The 17449-nt window shown below is 35.3% G+C and overlaps 1 protein-coding gene across 1 annotated transcript in view; it reads left to right on the plus strand.

Moving 5' to 3' along the window:
- LOC149529450 (uncharacterized) overlaps nt 1–17449 on the plus strand; it is a 42680-nt gene that overhangs the window by 17518 nt on the left and 7713 nt on the right. Inside the window, exon 2 of the mRNA XM_089809820.1 lies at nt 4532–4715. Coding sequence (XP_089665946.1) covers nt 4532–4715 — 184 coding nt within the window. The remainder of the gene's footprint in view (nt 1–4531; nt 4716–17449) is intronic.

Raw genomic sequence — 17449 nt, forward strand, 5'->3', positions numbered from 1 at the left:
CACATATAAACTTGCATAATCAAATTTAACCAAACATTCTAAATCTTATTTCAGTAATATTTTTCCATTTCTACACATTGATTAAATATGTTTTACTTTGCATAATTGAAATACAATAACATATTCATCAATTCAAATTAAATTACCAAAATAAAACCATCGTAATGCACGCATCTATATAAAATGTCATAAATCACCATAAGTAAAACATACTAGAGTAATCATCACATGGCATAAATAATACTGATCAATTTCTAGTCCGTCGAATAATGTCTCAAACTATTGAATCATAATGTATCAAAATAAATGTATCAACTGAGCTATGATGGGTCGGGGTGAGGCCTCACATGTTGGAAAATTATTGCCAAAGTACTACCAAAATTGTTCTCTATTCATTGTTGGTTTTCATGGTGGATATGTATGATAATTTTGGAGTATTGCATGGTTCTTTGCATCTCTTACTTAGATTAGGATTTTATTTCATGTTGTTTAGAAGTAGCTTAGTTGAATGAGAGTAATTGTGGATGTTTACTTGCTAGACTCGAACAAATCCAGGCCACTAGTCTCTTTCTGATTATAAGTGTGCCTTGTGGCTTAAGACGATGTTTGAAAGCACTTAACTTCAATTGCTATTCAATCTTTAGTTTGCATCCATTGATGGGATTGAAGACGATAGTTATTGATTTGAAAACCATTTGAGTATTTCCTTAGAAGGTTGCATTAGGTGGGTGGAGTCGCTGATTAAGCTGCATCTAGTAGAGTCCAAGCCATCCACGATTCCATGCATTCATAGTTGGGAGTAGAAGTTAGCCAGTTTAAGTTTGAGTTCAAGTGGAAAGGTTAGAAGATCAAGACTACATTTTCATTGCACATTATGAAGCTAAATCATTAAAGGTGCAAGAGTTGATATCCATTGATGACCAGCATATCAGATTATTTCACTGAGTGAGTATCCACAATAGAAGGAACCATGAAATCTTTACACAATTTTATGTTGCAAGCTTAGCATGAGAGATGAACTTATATCAAGAGAGGATTTAGTAGTCGATGTTTCCTCTGTTGATGTTTCATCTCACAACATCGGATATTTAATTCTGCACGTTGTAGCGGAATAAAACTCACATCAACAGGTACATAGAGTCAATTCAAATTAACATGCAGTAACCCATTTTCACAAATTGATCAAAACTAACATGCTACCATTTGGGTATTCACTGAACTGACATGCATCACAAATCCACATACCAGGATTGCTCAAAAATTACATGCCATGGTACCTCTTCGTAAATTGGTTCTAAATTGATATACAATCATTTGGGTATTTACCAAATTGTCATGTGATAACATCTGACACACAGGCAACTGCAAAATCTGACATGCGTCTGAAAAAGCTAACATGCAACTGAAAAATTTGACATGCAACCTCTTTTGTGCCTCTTACCAATGAAATATCCAAACTAGGGTATTGTTTCAAACCTGATTTGGGTTTTCAAAATTTGCCAGGTTTTGCTTCATTTATTACAAAATAACAGCATGCAAACTAAACTTGCAATTGAAACAATATATATTTCCAAGGAAATAAGCAATTACAAACAGAAATCTATTTATAATTGTTAAATTTCACGATCAGATTTATATTAACTTCTTACTTATTAAAATATTCTCACATAATATATTCTTTATATGATATAAATAATCCTTGAATCAATTATTTTATTTCTACTGCCACCTTTTATCTTAGAAGACTATATTATATTTATTGATAAATGTCTAGCATTGAGACTGGCATGGTTTTACTATAAATATAAAATAAAGGGGCAAAGAAAGGGAGACGTAACCCTGGGAATGAGACACATTGATCAAGGAGAGGTGACAGTTTTAGTAACTAATATACATTGGTTAACATGCGGCGAATACCCTTATCAAGCATACAAGGAAGTCAGATGCTTGAGCAACACACAATAACAGTCTTCGACAGTTACAACTTATATTTCCTTTGCACACGTCACATCATGCATATGTATGATGCTTTGAGACCATTTAATCGATGGACATAATGTAAATATACAAAGACTTTGACTTATATGTATATATGTATATATGTGTGTATATATATATAATCAACAAGTTGTTCTTATGTTTTATCCAACTGAATATAAAACATTAACAATAATGATTCTGATATAGAACATGCATGGGTTGTTAAATGAAATATACAGTTGTCGCAATGCTAGAACATGCCTTCCAAAACTTGTTTAAAACAGTGCAGATTTGCTCAGTGATGAACCTTGAGTGAGCCCACCTCTCAAGTAGTGTTGGGTTTCTGTCCAATCTGCAAATAACCAAGGGTTTAGTCTTCATTTATGGTTGTTACTATCAAACCAGCAACAATGGAGAAACTATTAAGTATCAAATCAACATAATTTATTACATAGCTTAAGTCACTTTATTTTAATAATTCAATTTTTTTACCAAAAGTGGCATTTCCTTTATAATATTACTTTATGGGCTCAAAATAATATTATTTATTTCTCCATTAATAAATAATTGACAATGCCAGCCGCATCTCTTGCATCTTCAAATTAGCCTACTGAGATGACAAAAGAATAGGCTTATCAACACGTGAATGATCATTGAGGAGAAGGGTACATTACAGAAGCCCTTTGACTAAGTTGCATCAACTGTTGTTTGCCCCTAAGGCTGGCCAGACTGATGCCCCGGTTGCACTTGTTATGTCCTTAAATTGGACGTTACCTATTTTTAGCTTTTTACACATAAATAACAATTCCAACAATAAGTCACCAAAGTAAACTTTGTTAGCCATTTTGAGAAATAGTGAAGAAATACATCAGTTATTGAACAAGGATATTAAGATATGTATTATGTCTGGCTAACCATCTCATAACCAATAATAAATTAGTCTTGGTAGGAAACTTGAAAGGATGTTATGCAACTAAGCTCGAGAGCACACAACATTCACATCATGGCAACTTGCTACAAGCAACTGGAACACCCAACTATGGCCAGTTCCATCCTTAGGTGGTTTACTTAGTTCGGGGGAGCCAATTAATCACATCTCCCTTACAAATTTACATTTGATTGATTACGGGCATGACCAGGATGTACATCACATTGCAACCACATGGAGCAAAAATGCTCACTATGTGCCTTCAGATGAATGAGGACACAAAGAATGAAAAAAAATTGTAAATACTTTTAAAAAATGAAAATTTTCTCTAAAAACATGTGCTAATAAGAATTTTTGGCTCTTTTTCCTTACTAAACCCAAAATTGTGAACGTAGACATATATGATATGGCTTATTTGAATATTTGTGAACTATCAATTGGCATTTAATATTTATCTTTGAGAGTTGGCATTGATCAATGATGTAGTATCATACTATCAAACGATCTAACTTTGCACTTTCATTTTGTTGTATACATACATATGTATGTGTATACACCAACACAGACACACACATACATCACCCACACGAACACACACACGCATACCAGGTTCTTGTACCCACTACTGCATCCAAATTTGAACCAATAAGTCTTGAAGAGACTTAAAGAAAGGCAACAAGGGTAGGAATACCTTCTAAACACTTGCTGTCAATGCTTGAATTCTTTTAGCAGATTTGTATTACAAGGAGGAAGAGAAAGTAACTAGTTTTTTCTTTCTTAAACATGATTTGAGAGAAATTTCAACTGATAACTGCAAAATTCTATTCCACCAATGAAAATAGTTGGCAGAAATTTAATCACATTAGAATATAAATCTAACTGTGACTTGAGTATTAAAGCAGTAGTTTTTCTAACATCAGGCACTGTGCAATACTAGTCTTGGTACATCAAGGACTTGTCATGTAAAACATTTGTACATTGTGTGACTGTCTACTGGCTGGTTGCTGAAGCAGTTATTTGTTAAATTATAATTATCAAGCTAGCTATATGAACTTAAAATAAATATTGCACTGTCTAAGCAATCTAATGATGGTCAACCACATAATTAAGTCAGCTGTGAAATATTTCATTTTTTAATGATAATGAGAAGAGCCACAGATTTATTTTTTACTAAGAAGATATCTTGTGCTAAATAGCTGCTACCATTAAGTAGTGAATCTTTTCTAGTCCAATTATAATGTGAGAGCATTTTTATTAATATCCCAGATGAAAACATTTGAGAGAAGGGAAACTTGTATCTTCCATTTGTTCATACTTTAAAACCAATAATCCCAGATCAACGGCGTTTACTTTCAAAATCAAGTACAGTGGCATAAAGGTTTATAATCTACATGTCAGTTTGTTCAAATTTGCAAGTATATGCATTACTTTTTAAGATCGAACATTTGCTAATTGGTGTGCAAGGTATATGTTGAACTGGACATGGTAAGTGATGCTTATGTTCCCTGTTAGAAAGGGGTAAGAATTTTTCATACCAGTCACAGTTATTTTATGGGGGTAAAATATTGTTTCCAGGATTTTAATATGATCTTAAAGTTAACACGCTCTAAACTTTGTTGGCAGGCGAAGCTCTAGTACAAAATGAGGGAGACAGTGATATTAGCAGAGCTATTATTAAGCTGGCAAAAGAGCGTGGGATCACAACAGTTAGCATAGTTGCAGATAAACCTGGCAATTCTCAGATAATTGAAAGCCTTAAAGAACTTGGTGGGGATATAGTTGTACCAGAAGGCTATGCATCAACATGGTGCACACTTCTTTTCTTATTTTTGAATCTATTCTAGCAAGCAGGGCATGAAACTCTTGATTTTATACTAACACGCTTTGCCAATCTAAGGCATGCCTGCACATGGATCCAAAGTATGAGTTATTTGGTTTGTTATAATGCCAGATTCTGTTTCTTCTATTTGCATCATTCAGCTATACATACAAATAGGATATCAATTGCATCATTTAGCCATAATTACAATAGGATACACTCGCTTGATCACATGCATGAAACATGTCCAGATCAAGGGGACAGTTTGAGAATGAAAGGAATCTTGAGAAGATAAGTGCTGTTATCTGAATTTTTATTCTGTATTGGTTAGAGGAGTTCTAACCAAGCTAGATTAAAAGTCAAGATTCATATTTTGTTATTATGTCTTCAGTTCAAAGAGATTATAGTTATTTAAAAGAAAATCCTTTATAATTGTCATTTTGGATTTCACATATTCTCACTACATAACCTCGTGGCATATTTCTTCTTTAAGTCTGCTCACCAAGTCGACTCTTTAAGTTTGCTCGCCAGGTCGGCTTCCCAGGTTGGCGCGTAAGTAGATTTTACATTTTTCCATGACCATATTCATAGGTGTTGATTCTTAAACAATCATTGAAGCCCTTTGGAACATGTTTTTTAGCTTACCATCTTAAGAAGAAACCTTCCTGTCTGTGTAGGCTGTGTATATTAATCTTGCTTGAAATGGGGTTGGATAATTTTCTGAATTTGTTGTTTCCATTGCCACCAGTTTACAAGGCCAATTCTAATCTATACTTGGTCAAGTGACCTGCAGGGAAATAAAAAAGAAAAGGATAATGCTAATTTCTATTAGTGAACAAGTGTGGTCAATGAGGTTTAAATGCACAGGAAGTTAACCATAGATTAAACTAAAAGCGATAATGTAAAGCACTTCAACTCAGCTCAACTTCTAAAACTTTAATTGAGTATTAATTTTGAAGTCAAAATATATGCAAATGTAAATAACATGATTAAAAAAAGTTCTAGTCGCTGAGCTCTATGTAACATTGTTGAGCTTGTGTTATAGCGAGTCTGAACCATGAAGTTTCTCTTTTCATTAATAAATATTAACAGGAAAGTGTTCTGAAGATGCTAGCTAAGAAGTGTACTATGTAGGATCTCTTTTCATTTGAAGCTGATTGTACAATGTGGCAGGGTTTGATGAGCTAGGATCTCTATACCTTTTGCCTCGTGGAATCATTTATGGTAAATTTTGTTGTCTGGTGGTCTTCATAATGTGTTACCATGTAGTTCATAACTCTTATTCCAAATGAATTAGCATGAAACTACCTGTCCTCTTTCAAGTCACTCCATACTGTAGACATTTTGGGGATACAACAAGGCCTCAGAAACAATTCTGTGCTGTTCTTTACCCTCTCCTGCACACGTGAAATTTCTTTGAAACATGAAAGAATGGTAGGAAACATCAGGGATGGTTGGAACCCTCCACCATGAAAAGGTCTGAAAAAATTAATCTCTGTATACTCTAGGATTTAATTTTACCATGCATATGATGCCTTTTTTCCACTGCATATTGACCTCCTTGTATTTGTTGATTTGCACCCCACATATATTTTCGTTCTTTACCATGCGTGTTTCTATCGCTCCCTGTTTGGTGATGGATTTTATGACCATTCTTTATTACTTGTGCAATTTTGTGTCTAAAATGTTGTCCTTCATGCATCGAATAATTTATCTTCTTTTCAACTGTATTATTATGAAAAATTCTTGTTGCAAGTGATGCATGAGCATCCCGTGGTGTAAGGGCAATTTTGCATCACCCCCAAAAAATTGTATTTCCTTTTGTTTTGTAGGTGTCTTTAGGTGTTTTGGAACCCATGATGACACTTACAAGGTGTAGGACAGTTGGAAGTTTGAAACAACATAAAAGTCACCACCATTTATAGTAATTCAACGCATATTGAGTATTGGTTATCATCCCAACATTTGTTGCACCTTGTCACTAGATCAATGTCTCCAGGTATTTTGGCAGAAGCGTATTGCCAAGTTATTTGTTTCAAATGCCCTCTTCCCTCACACAGGGCAAGGGTTATCTCTCAACAAATTTATACTTTTGAGATAACCTGATCAGGATTTTGTTTTCTTGGCTCCTCAGGAGTGAATGCATATCTTGCCATCCATACTTGTGGGAAACCATTGGTCTGAGTACTTTTGGATATATCTTTATTCTGTTTCAGATTCAGTAATCAGTTAAGGTTTCAGAACCAAGGAGAAAGTATTTATGAGAGCTTAAAATTTCAAAATGAAGGATATTATCTGCTCATTTAGAAAGCACTGCAATATTTGACAAGTTGCGACGCTGGAGGTTTGTAAGCATGGTTTTCTGTAGCTTATGTGAAGCTTTATTATTGTGCTAAGAAGAAGCCATTTGAGAAAGTCTCAACTCATATATTTTGTGTGTTGCATTTTGGTTAACGGTAGCACATTATAAGCATGCACTTAAATTGATTAACACACACTGGTATAAGTAAAAGTCATGCAAAAATAATTTGTCACTCGAGAATAATGAGACAGTTCTTTATATTTCATAATCAAAGAGACTATACATTCAATATTTGGCTGGCAGGTCTGGTGATAGGCACCAGGTTTGCCTCCTCCTTTTGCACCAATATCAGCATAAGTAAAAGACAATTGAAATAATTCCTTGCTCATGTTGCACAAGTGCTTTTTTGACCATTTAGGTCCATTTCTGTTGTGATATCAAAGCCATCAGACTTTGAAATGAGTTTTAACCATCTTTTGAAGAAGAAAACTTCCTCACAGATAATATTGTGGTGTAAACTATGTAGGTGGAAATTTTTTTGATGTTGTGTCTAACATGGAGGATTATAGCTGTCAAGGGAAAGGACTTACATGTCATTGTCAACATTGCAAGCAGAATTTTGAAGCATATATTTCTAGGACGTGGGAATGTGGGAGGATGAGGATGTTGTTGGGACATTACATATATGAAATTCAAAAGGTTTAAACATTGCTCATTCTATTTCACGATTCATTTTAAATAATCAAATAAAGTCTCGAGTAAAAGTTGGGTCAGTTTGCTTTTTCAAGCCCTCCCCACTGGTTTTGGATTAACACATACGGTCATTTTAAATTCTTGATGTTCTTTTCGAGGGCATCAAGAGCTTTTCAAATATGTTATTTAGATTTTGTCCGAGCTAAATATATTTGGACCCAAATGTTTGATTTTTTACCCTGGTAAGTGTGTGACTTTGAACCTTTCACTTGGTCTATGTTTTGATTAAGTGATTTGGTCTATGTTTTGATTAAGTGATTTGCCTCACATTACCTTAAGTGTACTCAGATTTCACATGATTTTATAGTGAAGAATATTTTTAGAAATTTGGAAAGATAAATTCTACTATTTTTTCTAGCTATTCTAGTGAGTGCCATATTCTTTGTTTGGTCGGTAATAATATATATTTTTATTAATAATAAAAGTAATCACATCCCCCCTACGCCATAGCCCTATACATATTGTCAAACTTTACATCACCCTAGTCAAAATACCTAGACTATAGCCTTAATCTATCACAACATACCTTTCTGTAGGAATCACATATCCAGGCCTATTGAACTAACAAGAAATTCATTGTCCAAACTTTTTCCTTTACTTCTATCCTATCTTCGATATTCCCACACCATTGTTGATTGCCACTGGGTCCTTCAAGTTCATCATCCTTTGCGTCAACCCCTCTATCTTCTTCCTAAAAGGAGTGCAAGCAAATAAAGTTGCACTTTAGGTCGCCCACTTGAGTGTTATTGGATTATTTGGGCAATGCCTCTTGTGCTGCCGGGTTGCCTCTGATACCCATTTCTTTTCAAGGCCGTTTTCCTCTTTAAGGGAATCATCTATGTCATGTCTCCTTTCCAAGGACAGTGATTTTCGTTGCTTAATTTGCCCATTTTGCCTTGGTGCTAAGGTCTAGCCTGTTAATTTCTAGGATCTTTGCAAATGTAATAGTATTGCTGTTATAATTGATAATTGTCCAAGTGCAGATCCCAAACTCTCATAAATATAAGAGTAGGAGACATGTCTCATGAAGAGACATGTCTTTATGATTAATCATTATTAGTTAATATATATTAACAATATAAATCACAATATAACATATGATTTTTATATATATATGTAAATTATATTATATATATATATATATATATATATATATATATATATATATATATATATATATATATATATATATATCAACATTTCGTCTTAAGATTAAATCAATTCGATTGTAGCTATAATCTTAACACTCGCTCTTCGCTAGGGAGGATTTGTGATATTGCTATCAGGATTTAACTATGATTTTGAGTCAAACTCATTGACCCATGTCTCATGAGTAGTGATTCGACATGAATCCATCTCTCATGAGAATAAATGGAACACTTAGCACTCATTGGATCTAGGTGATGCTCACAGGGGTGAAGCACCAGGACTTCCAGGGAGGTCACCCATCCCAGTACTACATCCTGAGCGCGCTTAACTACGAAGTTTCCTCCATGGTTAAACCCAAAGCTTGCAACCCCATTTGCAAAACCTTCACTAAGTGTTGTGCCTTATGAACCATTCATTAGAAAGCCCCTTGAGCTCATCAATTGATAAGTAGGGAGGATTTGTTATGGAACACAAAATGCTCTCAAGCATACGGAGATATAGCATCTCAATGTGATATTTACGGATATCAACAAAAATCCATCAACTCACATATATATTAACATATATAACATATGGAATTTGCTCCAATTCACTATGAGGCTAAATTTCTCAACACTCCCTCTTTAACAAAGAGAGAATTAAAGCAATTTGATTACAAAATTTGAACACCACTTTAAGTGTGTGGTCTATGATAGATTTAAGTTATGGTGTCTGGCAAGATCTGGCCTGAAGAATCATAACAACTTTCATGGTGTCCGGAAAAATCGGGCCCGAAGAACCATGATAAGTTGGTTATCAAGGTGTCTAACAAAATCCGGCCCAATGAACCATGATAACACTTGCTCCAACACATTTTGGTGTTAAGAGATAGGTCTACTATTGATAAGATCGTCACCTTTCAATAGTTACCTTCTGTTCATTAGCATAACTTCCGGCACTCCAAGACAACAACTTAATGTACTCTGTTATGCTAATAGGTCCAACTATTGGTAAGATCGTCACCTTTCAATAGCTACCCTCTAAATATATACATCAATGAAAAATCGTCACCTTTCATGACATAATCACAACAACATTATGTAGTAACTCACATGATATCCACCATGAACCAAGTCAGAGGGTGGACCTACCATAGCTACTACTAGACGGTGGAACAAGGGTTTTCACCTCAGACTTCTCTCTCATAGAGGAGAGTGCACTACAAAGAATTTCTCTTAGAACTTCTCCTCATAGAGAAGATATCATCCACAAAGGATTGCATCTAAAAAATTCTCCCTTTGAACAATGATCCTGGGAAGTCAAGTCTAGTAGTTACTCCCTTAGAGGCTCTCTTCCCCCAAGGATTCTTGTCACACTCACTCTGAGTCTGATATCAATTTTCTAATTTTCTAGTGATAAGTCAATACTTCCTTATGATGCTCTCAAGAGTAGGCCCATCAAAATCATGCAATGACACACATGTATTTCTAGACTCCCATGTATTAATCTTCTAAGCTCTTGCGTTGCCTTCGAAGAAGTGTCATACTCGTTAATGTAGAACGATACTCATAATCTCAATAATCAAGGATATTGGATTCAAGAGCCTTTTTTTATCCATCCCGATCACAACTTCTTTTAAGCTTATTGCCATAAGCTGCCTAATGCACCATTCTTCTTTTTTGCAAGATCAACTAAAGATACAAACGAAAAGATCAAGGCAGATAACTCTTATAGATGTGTAGAATTACAAGTAAGAGAGTACAATAAGCAAGTAAATATAATACTCAAGGATAATAAATACTTATGTGCACAACAATGTTCTTGATACAAGTTGCTCCAATGAAGGTCCATATGCATCAATTAAGAGGATGTCTCTGTATAAACATTTGTCAAACAATGGGAATGAAACATTGGTTATTATTCCCCCCTACAAGGTAAAATTCTCACTCATTCCATCAACATTGTTGGGTGATAGTATCTATTTAGTGATACTTAGTTCTCATGAGCGATAATTTTGTTCTATTTCCTCGTATCATCATCTCCTTGGTGTGAAAAAGTTCCCTCTATACAGTTACTTTGATTCTATCTGATTTCCCAATTTCAAGAGGGTCCTTGTAGTTTCCTTGTAGAATATTTCTCACCTTTCACTTTCATATGTAGTAGGGTTTGCCTTGGTTTTAAGGAGATCCTATATATTTTACTCTTAAGAGTACATGTTTCCTCTATTTTCTCCCTCTCTTTCAAGGTTGCCTCTTAATGAAATGTCAGCTGCCCTCTGAATCTGATATCAATCTCCCTTTTCTTGCAAGAACCTTATATGGTCGGTAGCCCATGGCCTATGTTCTGTCCATTCAATGTGCATAGAATTACCACAACTCTTAGCTTTCACGGTGAGCTTTGTTTGAATTCCAACCCATGCCTCAATGCCTTTCAGTTAGAGAGAAATGAAACTGTCTTGAATGAATGCATGGGATTTGCATATTAAGAACCAATAAACAGTCTTGATGTGGAGCTGCCCCATTTCTGATCACAATATATTTGCTTCACATTCAACCATATTGATAGTTTGAAGTCTCACAGAAGAACCAAATTCCCTCGATAGGTAGAGGACTGATTACCACAGCTGAGTAAATAATTTAATACTAAATGCTGGTACTATTGTGTTTATTGATAGAATGCGATGTCTCTTTCAATTATTTGTTGATGTCTCTGAGCAGGGTTGTCTTTCTCTCATTAAGCATTCCATAGGCACCACTGATATGAACGAAGTCATCTTCCAGCAGCCACATCTTCAACTCTGATAGCTTCTTGTAAAAAATAATGTGCTGACCAGATCCGCTAAGAGCTACACCCTGTCCTTGAAAGCTCTCCCAGATCTCCATTCAGTAAAAAATCTAATTCCTTATCTTCAGAAGATCATTTACAGCTGTAAGAGAATATACACTATTTCGAATGGAGCTTTAGATAAAGCAACAGCCAAGGCAGCACCAACACAAGTGATGGTGTTTTCCTCCTCCATTCTAGCAAAGCAGATTTGATGATTTCCTCTTGTTTGTTAAGCCAATGCCTTACTACTTCCAAAAGCTCTCAGCCTTGCTCACTTGCTGACTGTTGTTATGATCTATGGTGCTCTTCACATGATCATTCTTTTTGCGGAGGCATTCAGCATTAGTGAGCAAATCGATTTGATACTTCATTTGGTTATTCGATATCCACTCCTTCAACTATGAATAGAGATTCGTACACCTCTAGATTTACCTACGCAACCAGCAAAGAAGAAAATATACATGCAATATCAAATTTGTACAACTTAGACACTGAGCACAGACATCCACCGCTGCAAGAGATACATAGCCTCCCAAACAGTTCATTGCAATATGAGGACCCATCCGAGATTAACCTGTTTTCGTAGAACTTATAAATATATGAATGTAGTGTTGGCAAACTCAGACTCAATGCAATAATAAACTGGGTGCTAGATTATCCTGGGCCAAAATAATTTCTTCAGCACCGTTGATCTTTCACCCATTTATTTTAACTTTACATCTCCACACGTTGCTGAAATGCTTTCTTCCTTTGTGGGGAAAGTTCTCCAGCCAATAAATATTTGGTACGCTGAGAATTCTCCTTCCCTCGATTTCGTCCCACAAATTATTTCCCAATAACTGGTGATTTCAGGGCCTCTAGCTACTACAATTTTATAATCTCGAAATGCCCAGCTATCTTGAGTCGAAGTTTTGATGTAGAGTATGCATTGACGGTGTATGCAAGTATTCGCAATATTGAAGGAGTGATGTCAAATAGTGGAACCCCTAGATTTTTATTTTTATTTTTCATGCATTACGCTTAGTAAGTATTGAAGACTGACGGTGGTAAGATGAACTCCAGTACTCAATAATATTAAATGGTATATAGAAGTCAATCATATTTGCACATAATCGTTTTCATCATTTCTTCATGTGCGATGGGATCTGCTTGCCCATAAATCGCAGGGTATTTACACAGGGTACTATAACAATTTCCAGGATGTCGCCCTTTCAATATTTCTTTTGTAAGTTACCGACTCAGATGTGGATTGCGAATGGGGGGATGTGGATGCATGTGTGTATACACACACACACACACACACACACACACACATACTACATGTATGCAAAGAAATCAGATAAGTAATTTCAGTCTTGTATTCTTACCTTCAAGATCAAAAGATGATTTACATTGTTTCTTTCAAGTATTTTGTTTAGATGCAAAACTCCTAGAAATTTATTTGTACAAGGTACATAATCTGCAATCTGTTTACTTGTTTCAAATTTTAGGCATAGATTAATTAAAGAAAAAATTCCGCCCTATAATTTGAAGAGAGAATTTCCTCTCACTATTTGTCACTGTAAGAATTTGGTAATATGTAAAAATTTGCCTAAGGCAATAATTCAACACCAAGATCAATAAGCTCAATAGATAGCACAAGAGAGACTAATGATGATCAAATGAGAATCTCAATAATGATCAAAATGATAATGGATATCAGATGATTGGGTATGAGATATCTGATGAATACACACTAGAAGTGCCTTGTATATAAAGACAATTAGAATGACTAGGAGTCAACAAAGAGATAAACATCACAACTAAGCACATGTCCACCAAGAGTGGATTATCCTTTGAGCACAGTAGTCTGTGCGATGATGAGAGGATAAGTTTACATAGGTGTATCTCATAAAGAGATGTTGTAGACAGCATGTGCTCTAATAAGTTGCTAACTCCTATGTTGTCAACAAGACAACTCATATGTCTATGCATATTCCTAAGTGTCTACATGACAATTAATATAAAAATGCATTATCCTAAGTAAACTCAAGTAAAGTGTAATAATAATTAATTATTCACACTAAAACCCCCCCTTAAGTGCAATTTAGGGGAATGCACTTAAGCTCACAAAGCTAAATGCAAGATGCAATGTGGGTCTCGGCTACTAGGCCATGTTAGGTACCCATGTACCAATGCAATGTTCTACATACAATGCTATGCAATGCAATCTCTTTGAAAACAAAGAAAGAGGGAAAACCTCATGGGAAAAACCTCCTCAAAAAAGAGAGATGAAGAAATACAAGATGCATGCAAGGATGGAGTAATCAAGACCTCCCTAATATGACATAAATCATGCATGTACAAGCATATATACCCCATAAGAAAAAATACATGATGGTATCCCCCCCTTATTGAATAATCTCCTGCAAGAATGTCATGAAGACAAAAAAGTAGCCAATGCCTACAAATGACATTTCCCCTCTTAGGAAGAAGATACACCAAGTATAGGTGCAAGTATACTTCCCATTGTGGATAGGAAAATGGATGAGGAATCCATATGTACTATGTTATGGGTGCTGCCTTTGAAGTCTGCTCATATGTTGACAAGTCCTTGATGAATGTAGATGCCACAAGCCAATCTGGTGGATGCCCAAAAGGTGGCAAACAAGGTAACATGTCCATGTATGAAAGTGAATCAAACTCCAAAGACAAGGAATCATCCTTATAGGAAGATATGGGAAGAGAAGCAATGTAGCTTCCCCTCAATGATGAATGCACACCCATGAAAGAAGCTCCTTGATAACTGAAGAAGTTGCACCATGAAAATTGAATGATGTTCCTCCTTGTAGGAAGAAGTGGTGCCATAGGTGTAGTGGATAATGCTCCCCAACTAGTAGGAAGAATCCTCAAAAGATATGATGTCTGAGGAAATTGGAATACAATCTCCAAAGATTGATATGTCTCCTTTGAAGTAAAAGAGTCCTCCTCCAACTGTTGAAAAGAAGTGTCCACAATCATGTTAGTTTGAAAAAAAAGATCAAGTGGTTGAGGGTTAGAGTGTTTCCTCGCAACAAGTGAAGAAGAAATCTCCTCAACAAAGAGAAGATGGATGTCATCAATAATGTCCCCCACATCTTCAATGTAAGACTCCACAAACAACATTGCAATGTTTGGAAGGAAGTCATTCCATGAAGCTGAAATAGGAGGACATGGTGTTTCCTGTTGCACTGAATCAGGAGCATCTGTGGCTGAAACTGGATTAGTAGAAGCAACAGGAGCATCAGGAGGTATGATCTCAACTAGAGTTGTAGGTACTACAACTGGAGTGATTGGAGGTAGAATGTCCTCTGGTAATGGAGGGACTCATGGATCTCCATATGCTTCCCAAAGACACATCCAAATGTCATAAGGACTACTTGCCTTACTAAGAGGAGCAAAAGATTCTTTACTCATACTGTTATACATAAAGTGAAGAAGAAGAGAAATATGTTCCCAATTAGTATTAGGTGGAAATATCTTCGAATATATATAAGGAAAACACTTCCTTATGTTCTCTTAGATGATCAATCATCAAAGCACTCCATTTTTGATAGTTCCTTTTTGTCAATTTGAATCTTAAACCAAAGTGACACTTTTGACACGACTCCATGAGATCAAATAATGTATGTACTCCCAAAATGCAAAAAAAAATCAAAGAACCCCCCCCTAATGCATGATTTGGCACTTTATATTTAGTGCTATTACAATAGCCACTTGCCAATTTAGGGCCTAAGTGAACTTCTCATTTTGCTGGTTACAACAATAAATATGAAGCTATATCGGACTAAACAAGATAAGACACAAGACTTCTCAAGGATCTAATTAAATACAAGTGCCAATCGGCCAAAATGAGACCAAAATTTGAAAGTACTATGTCTACTCAAAATTACTCCAAACTGATACCAGATCTGGAAAGTAAACAAAAATTATGCACCTAAAAAAAATTAGCACCTGAATATGTGTCCCTATGAGCCTGAACGAAGCCTTTGAAGTTGCAAAAATTGGGATTGGCAATTTTCAGAAAATTTCAGAAAATTTCAGAAACAAGGATTGCAAACAACCTGCAACAATGTGTAGATTACGAAATTCTACCCCAAAACAAAAAAAATTGCTCCAAAAAAAGAGTCCGTATGAGGGAGATATTGCTGTTTGAAAATCAACTTTGTAATTATTTTTCCTGAATCGCCTCCATTGCACTTCCAAAAATCAAATGACTCTAGAATTCACCTTAGATGTCCGATTTTGGTGAAACAAAAGTCGATTTGAGGGTTTTTTGACCTTCTAAATGTGATACCAATATCTGATTTGCACTAGCAAGCTCCAATCTTGAACTGCAAAAAAACATAAAAAATTCTCTCCAATGGCTATGCAATGAAGCTCCCGTCACTCTGGTACCATGTAAGAATTTAGTGTTTTTGGTATAACTCTAATAACATGTAAGAATTTGCCTAAGGCAATAATTCAACACCAAGATCAATAAGCTCAATAGATAGCACAAGAGAGACTAATGATGATCAAATGAGAATTTCAATAATGATCAAAATGATAATGGATATCAGATGTTTGGATATGAGATATTTGATGAATACACACTAGAAGTGCCTTCTATATAAAGGCAACTAGAATGACTAGGAGTCAACAAAGAGATAAACATCACAACTAAGCACATGTTCACCAAGAGTGGATTATCCTCCATTGAGCATAGGAGTTTGTGTGATGATGAGAGGATACATTTATATAGGTGTATCTCATAAAGAGATGTTGTAGACACCATGTGCTCTAATAAGTTGCTAACTCCTGTTCATATGTCTATGCATATTCTTAAATGTCTACATGACAACTAATATAAAAATGCATTATTCTAAGTAAACTTAAGTAAAGTGTAATAATAATTAATTATTTACACCGACAGTCACAAAAATGGAAACTTAAAATGCTCTCAAACTTGAAAAGGTTTGCAAAATGCATTTCCATATAAGCTCAATTAGATAGTAGCCCAAAAGAAACCCTTGCAAAGAAACCTATGGCAATTCAAAAGGAGCTGTAGAATCAGTTTTGTAAGCCATTTTAAAGCACTTAGCATATAGTATTATTCGGTTAAAGTTTTCACCCACAAAGAGTTTCTCTGAGGCATCAATGTCTCATTGTTGTTCAAATCTATTGTATTGCTCTTATCTTTCATTACATTTATTTAATTATTTTACTCATTGTACTTATGATTTAAGCTTAATAGAACCACGACACATGTTAAAAAATATTAAAAATGTTTGTCTTTCTTTTTTGGGCGATGAAGCCTATGGATGCTTTCGGGTGTGGGTGCCATCTGGATGCCACTCACAAGCACCTGGATGCATCCGAATGCCTGAGACAGGCATTTGTCTGCATTTGGGTGACACCCATAGCGCACCCATCCGCCTCCAACACCCGTCCGCATCCACTTCCGCATCTAGCCTCCAGGAGGCCGAATCGGTAACTTGGTTTCTTTTATTACATATGCAGTCCTGCTCTGAGACCATGCTAATTTCTAGGATCTTTGCAAATGTAATAGTATTGCCGTTATAATTGATATTTTCCAAGTGTAGATCCCAAACTCTTATAAATATAAGAGTAGGAGACATGTCTTTATGATTAATTGTTATTAGTTAATATATGTTAACAATATAAATCACAATATAACATATGATTTATATGT

The sequence above is a fragment of the Cupressus sempervirens genome, chromosome 11, assembly GCF_028749045.1.
Source record: "Cupressus sempervirens isolate cs-2001-9-10 chromosome 11, ASM2874904v1, whole genome shotgun sequence".
Taxonomy (NCBI): Eukaryota; Viridiplantae; Streptophyta; class Pinopsida; order Cupressales; family Cupressaceae; genus Cupressus; species Cupressus sempervirens.